Here is a 20,139-nt window from a genome sequence, read left to right on the forward strand (position 1 = left end):
TTCACGACACTCTAATAAAACGATGGGATTCGGTGCCAGGCTGCGATGAGACCAAGCCTGTGGTATTGTGCTTATTGTGAATGAGTAGAAATTATTTTATCCTTTCTGGACACTGACTTGGTCCCCTTACTCTAGACTCTAGAACAAATACTTATAATATTTATGATAGCAAGCTTTATATATTTATAATAATGAGCTTTAGAGAAAAGGCTCTGGATATTAGGAATAGCAACAGCATGGAGTATCATGCAATCATTTTAAGTGTAATGGGGAAGAGGTTTTTATGATATATTAAATAAAAATAAGCAGGCGCAGACATGCTGTGTAATGCACTCTCAACAAGAAACAACATATTTTTGGAAGGATTCCATAGCCAAAAATGGTGACGGAGCTGCCAATGGTTTTTGTTTTCATCTTTTGTTTATCGTACCTGTAGTTCCCAAACTCTCTGCACCAACATGGATGTGATTCGATATTAGCACCAAGAAGGAAAAGCGTTTGCAGACAGAAGAGTTTACTTCCTATGACTGGTCCAGAGATGGGGGAACTGAACCAAAATGCTCACTCGTGATTATCCCAGTGAAAACATGGAACGGAAGCAAATGCCCAGCTGCAGGGTACTGGGAAGCACAGCACAGCTCCATAGACCTCTTGGGCAGGTGGGGAAAGTTATGTTTATAAAGAGCATGAGGCATCTTAGCAAGTGGTTATTTGTGCTTCAAATCATGTGTAAAACCACAAGATATAAACTGACAAGCAAAGCCCAGCCGTGTAACTCAGATGATTGGAGCGCAATCCAGACACGGCAGGTTATGGATTCAGTCCCTGGCCGGGGCACACACCAGCAGCAGGCGATGAACGCACTACTATGTGGAACAAGAAATCAATGTTTGTTTTTCCTCTCTTTCTCTCTCTCTCAAATCAATAAAATTACAAAATTAAATAGAAATAAATAAGAGTGAATTAATAAGGAAGAATACGTTTTAAAAAATGACATGCAGTATTCTCTTTGTTTATGTGTCTTTGTGTGCATGCTATATATAATGTATATATGTATATAATCTCCTCTATGTTCTACTATACAGAGAGAGGAAAACATACATACACACATACATAACAGAGGGGATTTTAAACACACAGATGAATAGATACACATATCTACATACTGTACAATGTCAATATATACGTATCAAAGTAGGAAAGAGAAGTAGGGACTGACAGCACAATATTACAGAGATAAAACCTGGAAATAAACATGTTCGAATGCTACCGCCACCATCGTCATCAGCGTCAAGCCCGGGTTTGTCTATGTGAGTTGAGGAAGCTCACAGACTGCCATGGAGACCACCCGGAAAAAGTTGGGTTAAAACCCTTCTTTAAGCCTGAGAGGCATAGAAAAAAGCATGAAAACAAAATAATATAAATCTGACTTTAAAAAAATTTTCATTCATTGATTTGAGGGAGACATCAATTTGTTGTTCCACTTATTTATGCATTCATTGGTCGCTTCCTGTATACGTCCTGACCAGGGATCGAACCCACAATCTTTGTGAAATGCGATGGTGCTCTAACCAACTGAGCTCCCCGGCCAAGGCCAAATCTGACTTTTAAAGGTAAAATATAGCTATATCTAAAAATATTTAAGCAATGTGGAAAACCAAACGGTAATTGGGGAAAATGTTATAAAGCCATATGATAAAAGCTAAAATAGCCACTGAAAATGATGTTTATAGATATAGTTACGATATTTATAGTTTTCCAACAGGTTGGGAAGTTTATATGTATTGTGCTAAGAAAAAGCAAAGGATGAAAAAGGAAAAAGTCTATATTAGAATTTTGACTGTGTAAAAAAAGACTGCAAAGAAAAATACTGAAAATTAAAAATCCTAAAATGTTCATCATTACCTTTGGCTGGTGGAATCTTGATTTATAGTTATTTTTTTCTTTGTAATTTCTTGTTTCCCAAAATTTCTTCTGGAAAAGAAAAGCTACTTCTGGGGATTTCTTGGAGGAGGAAGCCTGGGGGTAAATCTTGCCCCTTCGACTTTGTAGAGAAAGCCCTTTGGCCACCCCTGGGAACCCACTCTTGTGTGTGGGATGTGTCTCCTTGAAGTTTTCACCTATATATTACCCACATATTTGAACCTTTCTACCTATATATTTTTTAAAAATTTTGTTTATTTATTTTTAGAGAGAGGGGAATGGAGAGAGAAAGAGAGGGAGAGAAACACCAATATGTGGTTGCCTCTCACGCACTGCCCACTGGAGACCCTGCCCACAACTCAGGCATGTGCCCTGGCTGGGAATCGAACCGGCAACTTCTTGGTTCGCAGGCTGGTGGTCAATCCACTGAGCCACACCAGCCAGGACTATTGGTTGCTTCTTGTATATGCCTTGGTTGGAGATTGAACCCACAACCTTGATGTATCAGGACAATGCTCCAACCAGCTGAGCTACCCAGCCAGGACCAATCTGGTAAGTTTTGACATATGATATGTGCATCCCTGTGAAGCCATCAGCACCATGAAGATGGTGAACAGGCCGTCACCCCCAAAAATCTTCTGTGTCCCCTTGTAATTCTTCCTTTCTCTCCTTCCCCAGGCACCCGCCCACCTGCTTTCTGTCAGGATAATTAGTTTGCATTTCCTAGACTTTTCTATAAATGGAATCGTATGGAACGTTCTATTTTTTGTCTGACTTCTTTTGTTAAGCAGAATTATTTTGAGGTTCGTCCACCTTGCAGCGCGCTTCCTCGGTGCATTCTTTTTGTCGACGAGAGGTATTTCACGGTCCGAATGCACCCCAGTTTGCTGATTCACTCACCTGTTGATAGACACTTGGGTTGTTTCCAGCGTTTGGTTATAACAAGTAAAGCAGCTGTGAACACGTGTACAAATCTTAGTATGAACAGGACGTGCTTGCTTTCTTGGGCAAATACCCAGGAGCGTGATCACTGGGTCGGATAAATGTATGTTTAACTTGGTCAGAGACAAACTGTTTTCCAAAGTGGCTGGACCATTCTGTACCCCTTCCAGCAGTACAGGAGCTCCAATTGCTCCCCTAGGTCTAGGTCTTTCCAATGTTAGCCCCTCTAGGGGGCATGTGATAGTCAGACACCACTTCTACGTCCAATGTGCGGGGGTTTTCCCCACACCGAGCATCCTACAACTCAACTCAATTCTGACACTGTCCACCTACAGACAGCGTCAGATCCCACAGGAGGGCTCGTCCTACAAGGCTGCCTCCCATCCCCCACTTCAAATGCCAACTGGAAATCCATGTTGTCACCTGTGCTTCTGAGCAGCTGATTGGAGAGTCCCACGACCCCCTCCTTGTGTTTAATTCATTGGCGAGAGCGGCTCACAGAATCAGAGACACATAATACTTACTAGATTACTGGTTAATTATAAGAAGACAGAACTGAGGAAGAGCCAGATGGAAAGAAGCGCAGGGCCAGGCACCGGTAAGGGGAGCGTAGCTTGCACGCGCTCTCCCGGGACCCCCTCCCCAGTCTCCACGTGCCCACCAGCCCGGAAGCTCTCAGACCCCTGTTGTGTTTGGGGTTTTTTTTGGTTTTTAATGGATACTTCATGACATAGGCATAATTGATGAAATCACTGGCCTTTGGTGTTTGAACTCGATCTCCAGCCCCTCTCCCATCCCTGGAGGTCGGGGGCGGGGCTGAAAATGCTAACCCTCTAATCCCACCCCACCCCGCCCCGCCCCGCGGTCGGTTCCCTTGGCAACCAGCCTCCCTCTTAGGTGCTTCCCGAAAGTCACCTTATTAACAAAGGGATTTGTTATGAATAAGAGTCTCCTTTCACACTCTTACCACTTAGGAAATTCCAAGGGTTTTAGGAGCCCTGGGCCAGAGACGGGGATAAAGAACAAATAAGTATTATAAATCACAGTATCATAGCACGCATAGAATTGGCGGGGGACCCAAGCGTTGGAAAATTTTAATTTAAGGTCATAGTTAATAGGCCTAGTAGTTAATGCATGTGAAAGGCTATTGTTTCAGGAACTGCGGGTACGCCAGCCCCCGCCCCCCCGCAGCCATCCCCCCACCATCCCCCCACCGTCCCGGACTCCAGGAGACCATGGGCGATTGACCTTTCTGCTCCAAAAGAGACCATGAGCAATCAAAGTGGCATCCGGGCCATTGTGTTCCCGGGAGAGACAGTCTGCTGCCCAGGACACAGATAAAGAAAATCGCCCTGGACACAGGGCAGAGATAAAGAAAATGACGGGGCAGCAGATGAAAGGATGTCAGGGAAACTGCCTGCTTTATCTGATTAACCTTTCCTGAATTCCACCTGCACTTTTTCCTCCTTAAAAAAGGCCGGCTTGGGAGGAAAGGGAGGACGGTCTGTTAGGGTACGAACCCGCCGTCTTCCCAGGTCACCGGCCACCTGAATAAAGCGCCCGCAAAGATTCAGTCCCTGCCCCTGCTCACGGGGTCTGCTGGGTGACACGCAGCGCGAACGCCGGCTCTTCCGGTTCCAGAGTTTTTTGATGCATTTCAAAGAAGCCAGCACAGGTCGCCCCGAAGCCCCCCAGCAAGCATGTCACTAACTAGAGTTCTGTGTTCGTTCACAGCTGTGTTTTTAATGGGGTGACACATATACCCCGTTACGTGCCCAAATCTTCATTCATGCATCCTGAGGAATACCTTGCCTTGTGTGGCCCTTCCCTGTTGTTGTCCCCAATCTGAGGAGTTGAAGAACCTGGCATATTCCCCTGTATAAACGTCCCACCTTCTGCCCTGGCTGGTGTGGCTCAGTGCATTGAGCACCAGCCTGATAGCTGAGGGGTCACCGGTTCGATTCCCAATGTAGGGAACATGCCTGGGTTGTGGGCCAGGTCCAGGGACGGGGGTTGGGGGAGGTTTGCACAAGATGTAACCACGCACTGATGTTTCTCTCCCTTTCTTTCTCCCTCCTTTCTCCTCTCTAAAATAAGTAAAATCTTTAAAAAAGAAACCCCCCAACCTTCTGCCCTGGCCCTGTGTGACTCAGTTGGTTGGAGCATCATCCTGTACACCGAAAGGTTGAGGGTTCAATTCCCAGTCAGAGCACATACTTGGGTTGTGGGTTCGATCCCCAACCAGGACACAAATGGGAAGCAACCGATCAATATTTCTGACATTAATGTTTCTCTCTCCCTCCCTCTAAAGTCAATAAATGTATATATTTTTAAAAATGTCCCACATTCTGATTTGTCTCTTTTCTTGGACCCTGGACCCTTTTCGCTTGGGTTTCCTGCAAAGTGGAAGAGCCGAGAGCAGGGCTTCCACCTCAGCACCAAGATGCTGAGGGGCCATCCTGTGCTCTGTAGGACGTCGACCAGAATCCCTGGCCTCAACCCATTATCCCCAGCAGCGTCTCCTAACCCCGACTGTGACAACCAAAAATGTCTCCAGACATGGCTGAATGTCACCTAAGCTGAAAAAACTGTCCCTGGTCGAGTACCACTGGGCTCGACATTTGTGGTATGAAGTCTTCCCAGGGACTCTCTTTTGTATTATAATTTTGAAAGAACCTCATTTAAGGGTATGTTCATTGATTTTTAGAGAGAGGGGAAGGGAGAAAGAGAGAGAGACAGAAAAACAGCGGCCGGGGTGTGTACCTGAAACCTAGGTGTGTGCCCTGATGGAAATCAAACCGACGATCTTTGGGTGCACGCGACCGTGCTCCAGCCAACTGGACCCCTCTGGCCAGGGCACAGCGGGTCTCTTGTGGTATGGACACAGTTTCTCCTCCAGAGGTGGCCAACCAATAGGGAACAGAGACAGCCCCACTTACACTCCCCGAGCGTCCGACTTCCCCGGCCTAGGGACTGGCTTTTGAAAGCTGTCCAGCAGCTGCGATGACCAGCCAGGGTGGGGACTGCCACCAGACGCCACTGTGGAGTAAGCAGGTGCTATGGACTAGGAGCTGTTGAAAGGTTTGACTCCAAGCTGAGCGAGTGACGTCCTCCCTCCGTGTCTCCGTTTCCTCATTTGTAAAATGAGGATAATAAGAGTGCCTACCTCCTAAGGCTATCCTGAGCATTGACTGAGCAGATGTGTAAATCTCTTGGCACCGTGCTGGGGACTGAGTAAGTGCTATGTAAGAGTTTGACAAATGCAACAAAACTATGACTCTGTATCTTGGAATGGCAAGGTGTCCCTGGCTGTTTGTACATTGGTAAGGCATGTCAGCACCCCTGAGCTGGGAGATGGCTTGCAACATTGGGGATCAGTCACAGGTCACTGAAGAAAAGTGGGCTTGGAACCAGCTCCCCCCATCTCTCTAACCTGCTGGCTGAAAGACACTATCCCTCCTCCTAAACTTTTTCCTCCCTTCTCTCAAGTGCCTTCAGTGCTTTCTCGGATGCCGCCACCTTGGTTTAAAATTACAATTCAGCTCAACGCTTGCCCCCGCCCCCCCCCCCCCCCCCGCGCCATCCCCCCCTCCCTTAGTCTCTCCCAGGCACGGTATTTACATGTTTATCTGGAAACCTCTTCCCATAGGACGGCTACACACCATTATTAAGGCTGTTTGATAATAGGGAGGCTCAGCTGGGTGGGGCTTCATCCCATACACCAAAAGGTTGCAGGTTCAATCCCCAGTCGGGGCACATATGGGAGGCAACTTTGCTTGATGTTTTTCTCTCTCCCCTCCCTGTGCCTCTGTCTCTCAAATAAATAAGAGGGGGGGAAAAAGGCCCTGGCCATTGTGGCTCAGTTGGTTTGAGCGTCGTCTCATATACCAAAAGGTTGCAGGTTCGACCCCTGGTCAGGGCATGTATGGGAGGCAACCCACCGATGTCTCTCTCTCTAAAATCAATAAACATATTTTTTTAAAAAGCAACAAAAAAGAAACATATCCTCGGGTTAGGATTTTTTAAAAAAGAAATATTCTCCGATTTTAAAAATTCCACTTGAGAAAGGGAAGGGTCTTGGCTTATGGCCACAAAGGCGCCGTATGGGCTGCCAGCTGCCCCTCGCATGCTCTGCTCCAACCACACTGGCGACCTGCGGCTCCTCCATCACACGCGGTGAGCTCCCAGCACAGGGCCTCTCTGCAGTGGCTCCCTGGTCTGCAAGCCTCCTCCACCCCTCCACTGTCTCCACCCGGCTTGCTCCCTCACCTCCTTCAGGCCTCTGCAATATGTCACCTCCTTCTGGAAGCCTGCCCTGACCACTCACCTAAAAGAGGCCCTGGCGTACTTTCAGCCCTTTCGCCTGACCTCAGTCTTCTTCCTCATGCTTCTCGCTCCTTGCCATTGATGTGGTTTGTAACTGTCCGTTGTCTTTCTCCGTTCCTTTTAGTTTTCTATGGCTGCTGCAACAAATGGCCCCTGATTTGACGGTTTAAAACAGCCCAAATTTATTATCTCACAGTTCTGGAGCTCAGAAGTCCCAAGTGGTTCTTAGGGGGTTAAAATCAATGCATTGGCGGGGCTAGTTGCTTCTGGAGGCTCCAGGGGGGAGGCTCTATTTCCTGGCCTTTTCCAGCTTCTAGACGCTGCCTAAGTCCCTTGGCTTGTGACCCCTTCATCTCCAAAGCCCGCGGCGGGGCATCTTCGAATCTAACTCTGACCTTCCGGTGTCCATCACCATTTCTCCCTCTCTAACCTGGATCCTCTGTCTCCCTCTTCCACTGATAAGGACCCTTGAGCTTACAGAGGGCCCACCCAGATAGCCCAGGGGTACCTCCCCATCTCAAGATCCTTAGCTCCATCGCTTCTGCAAAGTCCCTTTCGCCATGGTGGTCACGTGTTCACAGGTTTCAGGGTTGTCTCGAAGGCATCCTTGGGAGCTGATCGCTCTCCAGCCCACTGCAGTGCATTCTCATTTTTTGTTCTCCGCTGTCTCCCCAGGGCCGGGGACAGTGGCCGAATGAATGAATGAATGAATGGAACACAAGGAGCAGGAAAGGCAGGATGGCTGTTTGGTGGAGCAGGTTTTGGGGGACTGGGGGCCAAGGAGGAAGTGCCAGCCCCAGAGGAAGTGGGGCAGCTGCCCTTGCTCAGCGCAGGGGGAGGGTGGAAGGCGCAGGGATGAGCAGGGCCAGCAGGGGTGGGGGGGCGGGGATGATGAAGCAGGGATAGGGCGTCCTGTTCTCCCACTTGAGCCTGCCTTCCGCCCACCTACTCGCCGCCCTCGGGGCTGGGCCCAGGCCTCCCTGGAGCCACCGGAGAGGGCAGGAAGGTTGGGGGGGGCGCCTCACAGGAATGCTCGACTGGCACAGCTGGTTTGGCAGGTTCAGGCACCTTGGCAGAGAAAAGTGCTGGGGACAGGTGAGGATGTTCCAGGGAGCGCCCGGGACGACCGGAAGGTGCGGGGGAGGGCGGCGCCTTTGTTCGCCGGTCTATCCTTGCGGACCCAGGCTGCCACATCCAACACCCCCACCCCAGAAACCTCGCTGGGCGCTGTCCATCCCGGCCCCAGGGACGGGCAACTTGACTCCCATTCCTACCCTTCACCCGCAGACCGGGGAGCTCGGGCCCCTCCTCCAGACTCAGGTTTTCTCACACACTGCCACCACCAGGTCAAGGCTTGGGACCCCTGCTCTCCGTACCTGAATTCCTCTCCTCCTTTTGGGACCAGGCAGCTGGGGAGGACCCAGGTTCTCAGGTTCCCCCCGTGCTCCCCGCCCCCCAGCATCCGTCTGCAGTCTCCATCCACCACTGATCCTGGGGGCAGGGTCCCCAGCCACCCACTCCCCAAGGGGAGTCCAACCCCAGCCCAGCTCCGGGGCAGGGTGGGCGGGGCGGCCTGCGTGAGTGTGTGGGTGGCGCTGGGGCTACAGTATCGGCCCTGGGGCGGGCTCCTCAGCGGGGATGGAGCAATGGGGTGGAGAGCAGAGAAGGAGGTTTCTACCAGACGCACACCCCGAGATGGACCCACTGATTAGAGGGGAAGGCTGGGGGAAGGGAGTCATCCGGGCTCAGAGGTGTGAGCGGCCCTCCCTCCCCCCCCCCCCCCCCCCCGCCCCAGCATGCCTTTGTTTCCGTCTCAAAGGGGCCTGCGAGAGCCTTCTGGACACTGGCAGCCCCCCACCCGTGACCCACCCTTTTCCAGGTCCGGCTGCCTAGGTGTCCCAGTTTCACCTCTGTCTGGGTCACAAAAATCTTGGCCACCACCCCTTCCTCCCTCAGACCTAAGAATCCTGGCCACCGCCCCCCCTTCCCTCGGAGTCCAAACGCCAGCCCCTCCTCCCTCGGTCGCAGGATTCCAGGCCCCCAGCCCCTCCTTCCTCCGCTCGAAAGCCCAGGCGCCCGGTCCCAGCGCTGCCACCCGCTCTCCACCCCATTCAGATCCCTTGTTTCGGCTCGAGGATTTGGGAGCCCTGCCCCCAGTCTCTGCCCTCTCGGGAACCCTGCCTCGAAGCAGCCAGAGCTGGCCCGTCCTCAGCTCTCCCAGAATTCTTGGCAATTACTAGCTTTTAATAAAAAGGTCGGGCTCTAGAGGTGACAATGGCCCCGATTCTGTGGAAACATGACCTCGTGACCCAGTGACCTCCCTTTGCCCATGTCTAAGCTCTAAGAGCAAAATAGCACATCCTGTGGCTTCCTGGGGCCCAGGGGGTCCCCTAGAGAGAAGCCCAGGGCTGAAGCGGGGCGCGGGGGCAGGGGGCTGCTCGGGGCGCGGGGGCAGGGGGCTGCTCCTGAGAGCTCCCCACTTCTGCCCTCTGCCCTCAGCCGGCCGGAGATGGCCTCCCGCTCCCCTTTCCCACTCAGCCCCTGATCTCTGAGGCAGAAGAGGGAGCTGCTGCTGGTCGGCGGTGACATTATCCGTCTTCCCAGGGGGCTACTGATAATGTCTTCCTGGGGCAGAGGGCGTGTCCTGTCCCTATGTGTCCTATCCCTACCCCAAAACTCCCAGGGACAGGTGAGAGCTCCTGCCCAGGACCCAGGAATGTCCCCCAACCCCCAGGTGCCCCCTCTTTGGCTTGGAGGGACACTCCAAGCTGCCTCTCCAGCCTCTAGGCCTTCGCCTGGGCCAGACCCGCCCCACCCACCCCAGTGCTTTCTCCTTGCGGGTCCCCGCCCAATGAGTCCCCCATGGGGGCATCCTTGCTTGTGACCTGCCGGAGGGGCCGGGTGTCTATAGGCAGGACACCAAGCAGCTGGACTCACCCCAGCCTGCGGCCGGTTCATCCAGGACTTAGCCGTGTGTCTCACTATCAACTCTCTTGGAGCCACATTTTTAAAAAAATTAAAAAGTGTTTCTTTTATTTTTTACTTACCTGTGTGGTGACAGTGATTTTAGGCCCATGTTTTATTTAATCCAATACATCCAAAATATCCTCGTTTTACTATGTAATCAGTATAAAATTTACTCGTGAGATACCTTACATGCTTTATTTTAATTCCGATGCTCGGTTTGGGTAGTCTTACCAAAGGGAGGTATTTTATACTGTTTCTGTTTTGAAAGCTAAATTTAAATTCATTAAAGGTGAATTGGAAACGTTCACTTCTTTGGGCACATGCGCCATGTTTCCACATGCAGCCGGTGGCTCCTGTGTAGGACGGCACAGCTCTAAGCCCTGTTTACTTACCTGTCCCTTTTGGGGACACAGAGCTGGGCCCTGACCCAGAGGAGGCGCCCCTCAGCTATTAGTCAGGGGGATAGATGATGGGCGGATGGAGGGATGGAAGAATGAATGGATGAAGGAGGGAATGGAAACCTGGACGGATGGACGGACAATCGCTGCTCTTCCCATGCCGTCCCCCAACCAGCTGGCACGGGGTTTTCCACTTTTTTCTTCCCGTTTCCCCCCAAGTGTCTTCCCTGTCCTACAGACGCCTCAAACCCCCAGATCCCCTTCTGGGGTGTCACCGGTCCCCATTACTCTCCCCTCTCCTTGTCATTAAGCTGTTCTTCTGGTGTCTTCTTTTTCTTCTTGCCACCTCCTGAAGAGCCTGGGCCCCTCGCCCTCCACAGGCAGGCTTTCGTCTCCCCACCTGCACCCCCATTTTCCGAGGAGACTTAACTGGCTCCCCGCACACCGCCAGTCACTCATTCCCACCGCCTGTGGCGGTTCCGTGACCGACAGCACTGACTGAACAGCATTGCATTCTGGGAACTCTCTCAGGCACTTCCTTCCAGATACAACAGGAGACAAAACGTATCGTATCGTAAGCTCTGTCTTCGTGGGGTTGACCATCTGATGAGGAGAGAGTCAACAAGACTGAGAAGGAAAACATTTAGGGTGTCAATGGGGATCCGTGCTGCGGGGAAAAGTCAAACAGGGTGGGGGGGAGACCTTGGCGGGAGAGGTCAGAGGGAGAGACGGCGCTGACCCGGGTGAAACTCCCAGTCTGGGGACCAGCTTGTCAGACAAGGAACAATGGGCACAAAGGCCAGAGGTGGGACCGTTTCCTGGGCCCCTGGGTCCCCTTGTTTGGCAGGGCCGTCCCGCTCAGACAACCTCCAGGCCCGCCTGCCCCTCCAGTATCCCCCTCTGCGCTCCCACTGGGTCCCCCTGGATTTCTCTGTCCCCTGGGACTGCCCCTCGCCTTTCCTCTCCTGTCTCCCTCAGGGACCTAGGAGGTCTGTTCCTCTCAGACTCTCCCTCCCGTGTCCAGAACTTGAGGTTCCTGCCTGGCACAATGCCGCTCCCCTCTGGTTCACTGTGTGGGGCCTGGTGACGCAGTTCAGGTGACACAGTTCAGCAGAGGTTCCAGTGGGAGGGACAGGACAGGGCAGTCAGAGCCAGGAACGAAGGAGGAACAAAGAAGATGCTTCGTTTTTTAAAAAGAGGAGAAAGGAGGGAGAAAGAGAGGGACAGAAACATGATGTGCGAGAGAAACAGTGATCGGCTGCCTCTCACGCGCCCCCAGCCAGGAACCTGGCCCGCAACCCAGCCATGTGCCCTGACTGGGAATCGAACCAGTGATCCTTTGGTCCGCAGGCCGGCGCTCAATCCACTGAGCCACGCCAGCCAGGGCAGAAGGGTCTTTAAGGCAGAACGAGGGTGAGGTGGCCCAGGCCCCAGGGCCAGGTGAGATGTCTCCACTCAGAGGTCCCCTCCGCCGCAGACCGGGACAGCTGGCCCTCTTGATTCCCCGACTCCCTGCGGGGAAGCCCTTTTCCCAGATGAAAGCACCGAGGTTAATACTGAAAGGGGCCAAGGCAGGATTCCCACTCAGTCGTGGCGGGGTGGGGGCGGGGAGGGCTCCCCACGCCCGGCACTTGGGGGTAGGCCTTCCGGCACACAAACTGAGGAGGCGCAACACCCGAGGACGGCCGGCGTCTGCCTGCCCTCAGAGCGAGGGTGGGTGACGCTGTGTGACCTGGGGCGAGTCACCCTGCCCCTCGGAGCACCCCTTCTGCGCCTGTTACCGGAGTCTGACGCGCCCCGCCCACCTCGCCTCGCAGCAGCTCGTGGCAAACTGGAACTGGTCAGCAAATAAAGAACATTTTAAATAGCGATAATTTTGTTTCTACTCATTCAACCGAAATTTCTCGGACGCATCCTAGAAAAATGAGGAGAAATTTCTAGAAAGTATCAACCAAAATGTTAATTAATGATGGTTACCTCTGTGGGAAGAAGGAGAGTCACAGGGATCCTTTTTTTTTCTTTCTAGACTTATCTGCTCAGACATTTTTAAAAAAGCAAAAAGCAAAAAACAAAAGACAAGGTACACACACTCCTTTTGTTCTATAAAAAGTAATCACTTTCGGGGAGGAGATGGACCTTCAAGACCCAACCCCAGGTCTCTGAGCGTCAGGAGACCAGCGGTGGGGGGCAGCCGGGTTTTGAGGGGACAGAGCAGAAGGAGACGCTGGCTTCCCTGCGCTTTCCACTTGGGAAATGTTTCACCTGGTCATCACAGTTGGGGAAACTGAGGCACAAGGGGCCGATGGGACTGGGTCCAGGCGCCACGGTTGGGAGGTGCTGGGATCCAAAGCAGGTGCCGTGACCCTCAGGCTTCCGCGCCAGCCACGTCTGGCGTCGTCTGGCATCGTCTGGCATCTCCGGGTGTCCCTGTGTCTCACTGTCTCTCACTCCCTGTGACCCTTGTTTCCCTGTCTTTTCCTTGGCCTCTCGCTATCTCTGTCTCTGTGTCTCCTTTGCTCTCTGCGTCTCTCGCTGTCTCTGACCCTCTGAGGGTCTCTGCTCTCCCTCTGTCTCTGCCCTTCTGCTCCGCTGTGGTCCCGGCCGCATCTCTCTCTGCCCCTCAGCCTGGCTCTCCGAGAGCCCCTCGCGGGCTCAGCCCACGAGGGCAGCTTCTGCCTGCCGGGTTCCCCGCGGCGTCTCAGTAGGAAAGCATCCGGCAGGCAGGAGGCACTCGGTCAATATTTCTCGAGTTAATAAAGGAGTGAATGAATGCATAAGGGAATGAATGGATGAATGGATGAATGAATGAACAAACTCTCTGAGCTGGAATTAGTTCCTTTGTCAGGTGAGCAAACACAGGCTCCAGGTGGGCCCAGGCTGGCCCAGAGCCAGCAGCCTGCTTAGGAAGGTTCCGGATTGACACTAAACCCCCGGACTCTACCCCACGCGATGCCCAGGACCTGCCCATCTCCCCTCCTCCCCACTCTCGGAAAAGGGTGGCTCCCTCCCGGCCGCTCCCGCTGTTGGAGGCGTGGGTAGCAGCTGGGAGAACCGGCTGGGAGCTGCCCCTCCCCTTGGGCGTGGAGGTAGGCACCTGGAGGGTTCCCCGGGCAGGCAGCAGACGCCGCTGCTGCACACACAAGATCCCCGTGCCGTGTCATCTGCTCCCTGCACGCCCTCCCCTCCCCTGCCTTGCCGGCCTGCCATGGACGGGCCCGCTGAGCCCCTAACCCAGGGCCTGTGGGACACCGAACACAATGACATCTCAGAAATCAGGTAAGACCCCGTGTCCGCCAGGAGGTGGCTTGAGGGAAGAGCCAGGAGCCTCTGCAAAGCGGCCCCGGCCTCCTGCAGCCTCAGACCCGACGGACCTGGCCGGCTGCGCTGGGCTGGCTCGGCCACGCTGGGGTGCCGGTTCGTCCTAGAAGGGAGCTGGGCTGTCCTGAGTCACCAGCTGGGGTGCCTGGGCTGTCTGTCTCCCTCTTGGGGCCTCAGTTCCTCTGTCTGTCAAAGGGGCAAGCCGTCTGTCTCCCCTACACAGGCCTGGATGAGGGCAGAGGGTTTGGCGCGCCATAGTTGCTCAGGAGACGTGATAACCCGCTCCACCCCTTTCCTCCCCGGACACCCCTAAAAGCCCTCAAATCAGGGCACCTTCCTTCACAGAGGCTCAGAAGGTGCCGCCGGCTCCGTGGAGGGGAGGATGGGAGAGCAGAGGTGGGTGGGGCTCGGGATGCAGCTGAGTCCCGAGCTAGGCTGCGTCTCAGGGGGCCGGGGACAGGAAGAAGGGCCCTCCTAGGAGCGGTTAGGACAGCGCACTCGCCACCTCTTGAGCATGACTCCTTTGTTCCTGGGGATGAGTCAGACACTTTTACAGTACCCGCTTTCCAGAGGGGGAAACTGAGGCTGAGAGGGAAAGTAACTATGATCACACAGCCAGACGCAAATGTGAACGCAGTCTGTCTCACCCCAGAGCCTGCGGTTTCTCCTCTCAATAGCCTTGGTGATAGTCTCTCTCCCCGCGGCTCCATTTTTCAACTGAGCAGAGAGCGGCTCAGAGAAGGCAGGCAGCCCGCCCAAGATCGCACAGCAAGCTGCTTAGGCGATCCCCTTCCAGCTCCCAGATCTCACACTCTGCCAGGCGAGGGTCTCCCACGGGCCTTCTGGGCGCCTCCGGCCACTTCAGGAAATGCCGCTTCGCACCCCCCCTGCCTCCCTCAGCCCCGTGCAGGGGCACAGAGAGGCCTCTCTGGTGCCCGGGACTCCCGGGGCTGGGGCAGCTGAACTCTAGTTGCTATGTGACGTAGACAAGCCTCACCGTGTCCCTGGGCCTCGCCAGCTGGAAGTGGCCACAGGCCGGCCCAGCTGTGCTTCGGGAAGGTCCTGGCCCTCTCTTCTCCAGGCCGTCCGCGTTCTGCGGTTCCTCCCTCCAGGGAGAGCTGGGTGCCCCCCGGATCCCTGCCTCTAGGAAGATCTCAGCCTCCATTTTCTTATCTGAAAAATGGGGGTACATAACTCTCATCTAGAAGACACTTCTACACCTGAATGTCTGCTGCCCCCAGGGTGGCTGCTCTCAGACCTTCAGACTTGCTTTTCCATAAGCTTCTGGAATCCCCTGGATCCAGAAGGATGCTCCTCATGGGGGCCCCTAACACCCCTTCGGAGGCTCCCCCAGAATTGCTCCTCCTCCTGGGCTGCCATCTCGGAAATGGGCCCATCGGTCACCAGGGAAGGCCCCTGGGCATTGTCCTTGTCCCTTTCTTCCTCTCCCACAGCCTTCACTCACCGCCCAACCCCGCTCTCCTGTAACTTGCCTCTCTCCATTCTGGCCTCAGAGCCTCGCCCTGGCCTCCCGCCTCCAGTCCTCCCAGCGCTGCCCCTCCCCGCCTCCCAGTCCCTGAGTGATTCCAAGCCCAGGTGCTCTGGCCTTCCAGCTCTACCTCCTCCCTCGCCCGCATTCCATCTGGCCCAGGATTTCAAATTTCCTGGCCACGCCTCCGCATTCGCTGCCCCAGTGCCTTTGCACACTAGGCTCCCTTCTGCAGGAATTCCCAGAGAAGCCCCTTCTAATGCAGATACCTTTGGCAGAGAGAGATCTTACTCCCAAACAGAACTCCATCGCAGAGATCATGGCGGAGCTGCTCTCATTTAAAAGTGGGGAGGCCTAGGTTCCCTCCACGTGCCTTGCTGCTTCTGGGGCCTCACCTCTCTGCCCCTGCAGCCCCCATGCTCCTCGCTACCTGGGCCCTGCCTGGCTGCTTCCACAGCCCGCCCCCCCCGCCCCCCGCCCCAGCCTGGATCAGCCACCTTTAGACCTCTGTGCCTGAAGGATTCTTTGGCTGGGAGGACCTCACTCTTTCCTGTGGCAAACTTTTTCACACACAGTTTAAGACTCTTGGCCACCACAGGTCGGTCCCTGGGCATGCTTTTAGTTTCAGACCCACCCCACGGCACCCAGGTGACCTGTCCACAGATAGAGATGGCGTGGGGACCACCTCTGCAGTCCTCGGCTCAAGGGCGCTTATGACGTCTTCGAGAATAGTGTCAAGGAATGACTGGAGGTGAGATGAGGCAACCTTGGAGCTGGAGCTTGCAGATAGATTAGTCATGATGAGCAGATGGGTGAGGAAGGGCAGGGCTGGCAGGAAGAGGAGGCAGGAGGGGCGAACCGCAGCGGCCCTGAGGAGGAAACCAGAGGCTGCGTGGATCCGAGGGGATCGGCCGGGCAATGGGAAATTCCCAGGGAGACCATTGTTACACAACAGTGACATGAGAGATTCTTTTTCCTTTTTTTAATCCTCACCTGCAACAGGCTTATTGATTTTTAGAGAGAGAGGGAAAGGGACGCGTTGATTGGTTGGCTCCCGCACGCAACCCCTCCGGGGATTGAACCCGCAAACCAGGCATGTGCCCTCACCAGGAATTGTAGCTACAAGCTTTTGCTGCACGGAATGATGCCCTAACCAACTGAGCCACCCGGCCAGGGCATGACATGAGTGACTCTTAATGTCACGTGTAAGACACTATCTGCAGCCTGATTCCATTTTTAAGTCTCCATCCTCCCCCAACAAGAAAACCTAAGCCATATACTGTTTTAGGGGATACAGGCCTAAGTGAGAAAACTGTCCCCCAAAACCAAGCAACTGCTCCAGCTGGCGTGGCTCAGTTGGTTGGGCATCATCCCGCAAACTGAAAGATCTCTGGTTCGATTCCCGGTCAGGGCACGTGCCTGGGTCGAAGATTCAGTCCCAAACTGGGGCGCGTCAGAAGGCAGCCAGTTGATGTTTCTCTCACACATCGATGTTCGTCTGCCTCTCTTTCTCCTTCCTCTTTCTTCTCCCTAAAATGAAAAATTTAAATTTAAATTTAAAAATTTAAAAAAAAAACAAGCAACTGACGAAGATTTAACTTGGGATAGAGGCTGTGCGGAGGAGGCCCAAGGGACAAGGAGGAGCCCAGAGACACCAGCAAGACACGTTGCTCAGAATGTTCTCGTTCACAGCGTTTATTACCAGTTCCGCTTTATAAATTTTATGTGTTCTGTGTGCCTTGTATGTATGCAGCAGGCTAAACAAGGATAAGAAGGTCAAAATAAAAATTTTAAGAGGAAAAAGCAAGAAGCGGGGGTAGGCAGGACACCAACAGGCAGGCTCAGGGTCCAGGCTGGGCAGCCAACGGGGAGGCGAGCCCAGGGGACACTGGTCCCTAGAGAACTTGTTAAGCGTTCGCCGAGTGCTTTCCACGTATTACCTCACTCAGTCCTCAAGACAGCCTCAAACTGAGATGAAGTATTATCGTCCCATTTATGATCGAGGCCCAGAGAGGCTGAGTCGCTTCCCCAAGGTCACACAGCTGCCAAGTTGGGTGGAGCAGGGATTTGAACCGAGGCAGGTGACTTTCTTCCACCCCAGACAGGATGGGCAGGTGCAAAAGAATTAAACAGTGAGCAAGATGAGGGACGGGCAGGATCGAGGAGGTAGCTCCTACCCAGACGGGAGGCTTAGGAAGTTCTCGGAGACCTTCCGCGGTTCCTGGGATATTCTGAGCACCGGGCTGTGCCTAGACCCTCCCCTTCTTGAGATGGTCAAGGCCAGAAAGCAGCCGAGCTGGCATCGGGACCTGTGTTACTGCTCCTTCCCCGGCTCTTTGATCTCGGAGCCCACGTGCTGCGGTCCTTTCAGATCTTGGCCTCTTAGTGGCCGAGGCTGCCAGCAGTGGTTTTACAGCCGCGGCCCCTCCTTCCTCTGCGAGCGCTCCAATGATTTTATGGTCACAGCCCCGCCAGCCACAGAGCTGCTTTTTCCGAGGGGAAGGAGGGTGTTAATAAAAAGATTTTAAGCAATAAATAAATAGGAAGACATTAGTTGCCAGGGTGGAATTTGGGCCCGCAGAGAGGAGGGTTTCTGGGCTGCCGCCAGCAAATAAGGCATTTTGGTGAGAGCTGGAACACGCCGCGCACAGCCCTCCTTGCCTTCACCTCACCACCCCCTGCAAGGGAGCCAGGCTTGGAGAGTGAAGGGAAGATGTGTTTTGCTTCCCAGTTGCTCTCTAGGGTCCGGGAGGACAGGTGGGGAGGAAAGATGCAGACTCCGTGGTCCCGCATAGGGAGGAGGTGAGAACAGCCAAGAGCCACTGGGAAAGAACCGACCAGCCCAATTTACCTAGGGAAGCTCTGGGGGAGGGACAGTGGACGCCCCGTCGGTGGCTTCAAAGGGCAAAGCAAGGAGGGAGACCCTGGCCCTGCTTGGGGGCGGGCTCAGGGGGGTCCAGAGTGTTGCGGGGAGGAGGCCAGCCACGCGCAGCCGGAGTTGGGCCCAGACCGGGACAGGCAGGGCCGGCCAGGCGCGGTCACACAGCGCGCAGCCAGGCAGCCAGGCAGGCAGCCCTGAGTGCCAGTCCCACCCGTGTCACTCACGGGCGCGGACCCGCCGGGCACCGAGGCTGTCGGGGCTGTGAGTGTGTAAATCGGAGCAGTGGGCGCGGTGGGTGATGCCCGGGGAAGGGCCGGACAGGGCTCTGCTGAGTCAGGGTTTGCGCGGCGGCCTTCCTTCCTTCCTCCTTCTCTAATTCCAGCGACTGGCGGGGAAGCAGGCCCCGAGGAGGGCGGGGTCAGCGTGAGGAATGGTGATAATTAGGCCCTTCCGGAGCAGCGGCCGCTGGAAGCCAGCCGTCTCCCTGGCCTTGGGGCTCTTTCAGTCTCCTGACAGCCCTCCCTGTGTGGCGGCCAGGTCCTCGTTCCCATTTTGCAGAGGGAAAAACTGAGGCCTGGAGAGACCTTGCGCCTCTGCGATTTGCTCCAGAAACCTCACTGTTAACGCCTCCCCGTGCTGGAGAAAGGGGCCAGACGCGGGCCTGGAACTGTGGGAAGAGACTGTCCTGCTGAGGCCCAAACCTTCGCCGGGGGCTTGCGACCCTGTGTGGGACCCCTGTGTGTGGTCCGTCTGTCGGCCCACCCTCCAGACCTGTGCTCTCCCACAGATTCATAGCAGGACCCCTCTACGTGAACATTTTTTAGCAGCCACATAAGAAAAAAAAAAAAAGTAAAGGAAAAGCAAGTGAAATTAATTTTAATTCTGCATTTTATTGAAACGGAAATATCTCAAACAGTACCATTTCGACGTGTAATCGACAGCAGAAACGGTCGATATTTTACAGTCTTTTTTATTTATTTATGTACTTTTAGAGAGAGGGGAAGAGAGGGGGAAGGAGAGGGAAATATCCATGTGCAGTTGCCTCTCGCGCGCCCCCCACTGGGGATGTGGCCCACAACCCATGCCTGTGCCCTCTCAGGGAATTGAACTGGGGACCCTTTGGTTCGCAGGCTGGCGCTCAGTAGAGAGGGCTACAGTCTTGTTTTCCTCCTGAGCCTCTGAAAGAGCTCTCAGGTGGAGCGCTCGCTGCCATGGCCAAGACTTGACCTGTGTTCGGATCTCATCCCCACGACGCCTGAAAGGTGGCTTCTAGGCCTGAGTTATTCCAACCTGCCCAAAAAGTTTTCCAATGATCAACTTGAGTGCTGGTATTTCAGTAATCGTTGAGTGATTGAGTCTTCAATAACCACTGAATACAATGGAAAAAGTTGAGGTCCCCAGTCTCATAGGCCACAGTTCGAGGGCTCAGTAGCCACATGTGGCCGAGAACCAGACTGGACCGTTTCTGTCATCGTGAAAAGTTCTATTGGAGGACGGCTCCAGGCAGGGCGGGCCCCACGGACAGGGAGAGGCACACAGTAGGAGCTTAATAAATGTCTGTTGGCAGGCGGGGGGTGGGGGGGAGAGAGAGAAAGGAAGGAAGGAGAGAAAGGTTAAGCAGAGCCTTCGGGCTAAAGGCATAGTGCATGCACAAACCCCCATTTGGCGGTGGAGCAGAGCAGCGCAGCGGAGCGGGCAGCGTGTCGGGAACGAGCAGAACTTGGCCCTGGGACCTGGAGACTCTGCTGTGCTGGCGCTGCGAACCAGGAGGCAGACAGTGCAGGCCCTTGGGGGAGCAGGGAATCTGCCCGGCTTTGAGGGCCTGAAACCCAGTATGCATAACCCTGAGAATTTGAAGAGAGTGATTCATTTCTTTAGCTAGAGTTTTCTCTATT

General features: G+C 54.2%; 2 protein-coding genes across 2 annotated transcripts in view; one reads left to right on the top strand and one right to left on the bottom strand.

Annotated features, from left to right (window-relative positions):
* Positions 1-20,139, bottom strand: part of RPL18 (ribosomal protein L18) — a 111,295-nt gene that overhangs the window by 52,223 nt on the left and 38,933 nt on the right. The gene's annotated exons all lie outside the window — the stretch shown is intronic.
* SULT2B1 (sulfotransferase family 2B member 1) overlaps positions 13,762-20,139 on the top strand; it is a 31,161-nt gene continuing 24,783 nt past the window's right edge. The window contains exon 1 of the mRNA XM_054588672.1: positions 13,762-13,832. Within this exon, the coding sequence (XP_054444647.1) occupies positions 13,762-13,832 (71 nt within the window). The remainder of the gene's footprint in view (positions 13,833-20,139) is intronic.

This window comes from Pteronotus mesoamericanus, unplaced genomic scaffold (genome assembly GCF_021234165.1).
Source record: "Pteronotus mesoamericanus isolate MK-2021 breed Mesoamerican mustached bat unplaced genomic scaffold, CSHL_Meso_final scaffold_137, whole genome shotgun sequence".
NCBI classification, from domain to species: Eukaryota; Metazoa; Chordata; class Mammalia; order Chiroptera; family Mormoopidae; genus Pteronotus; species Pteronotus mesoamericanus.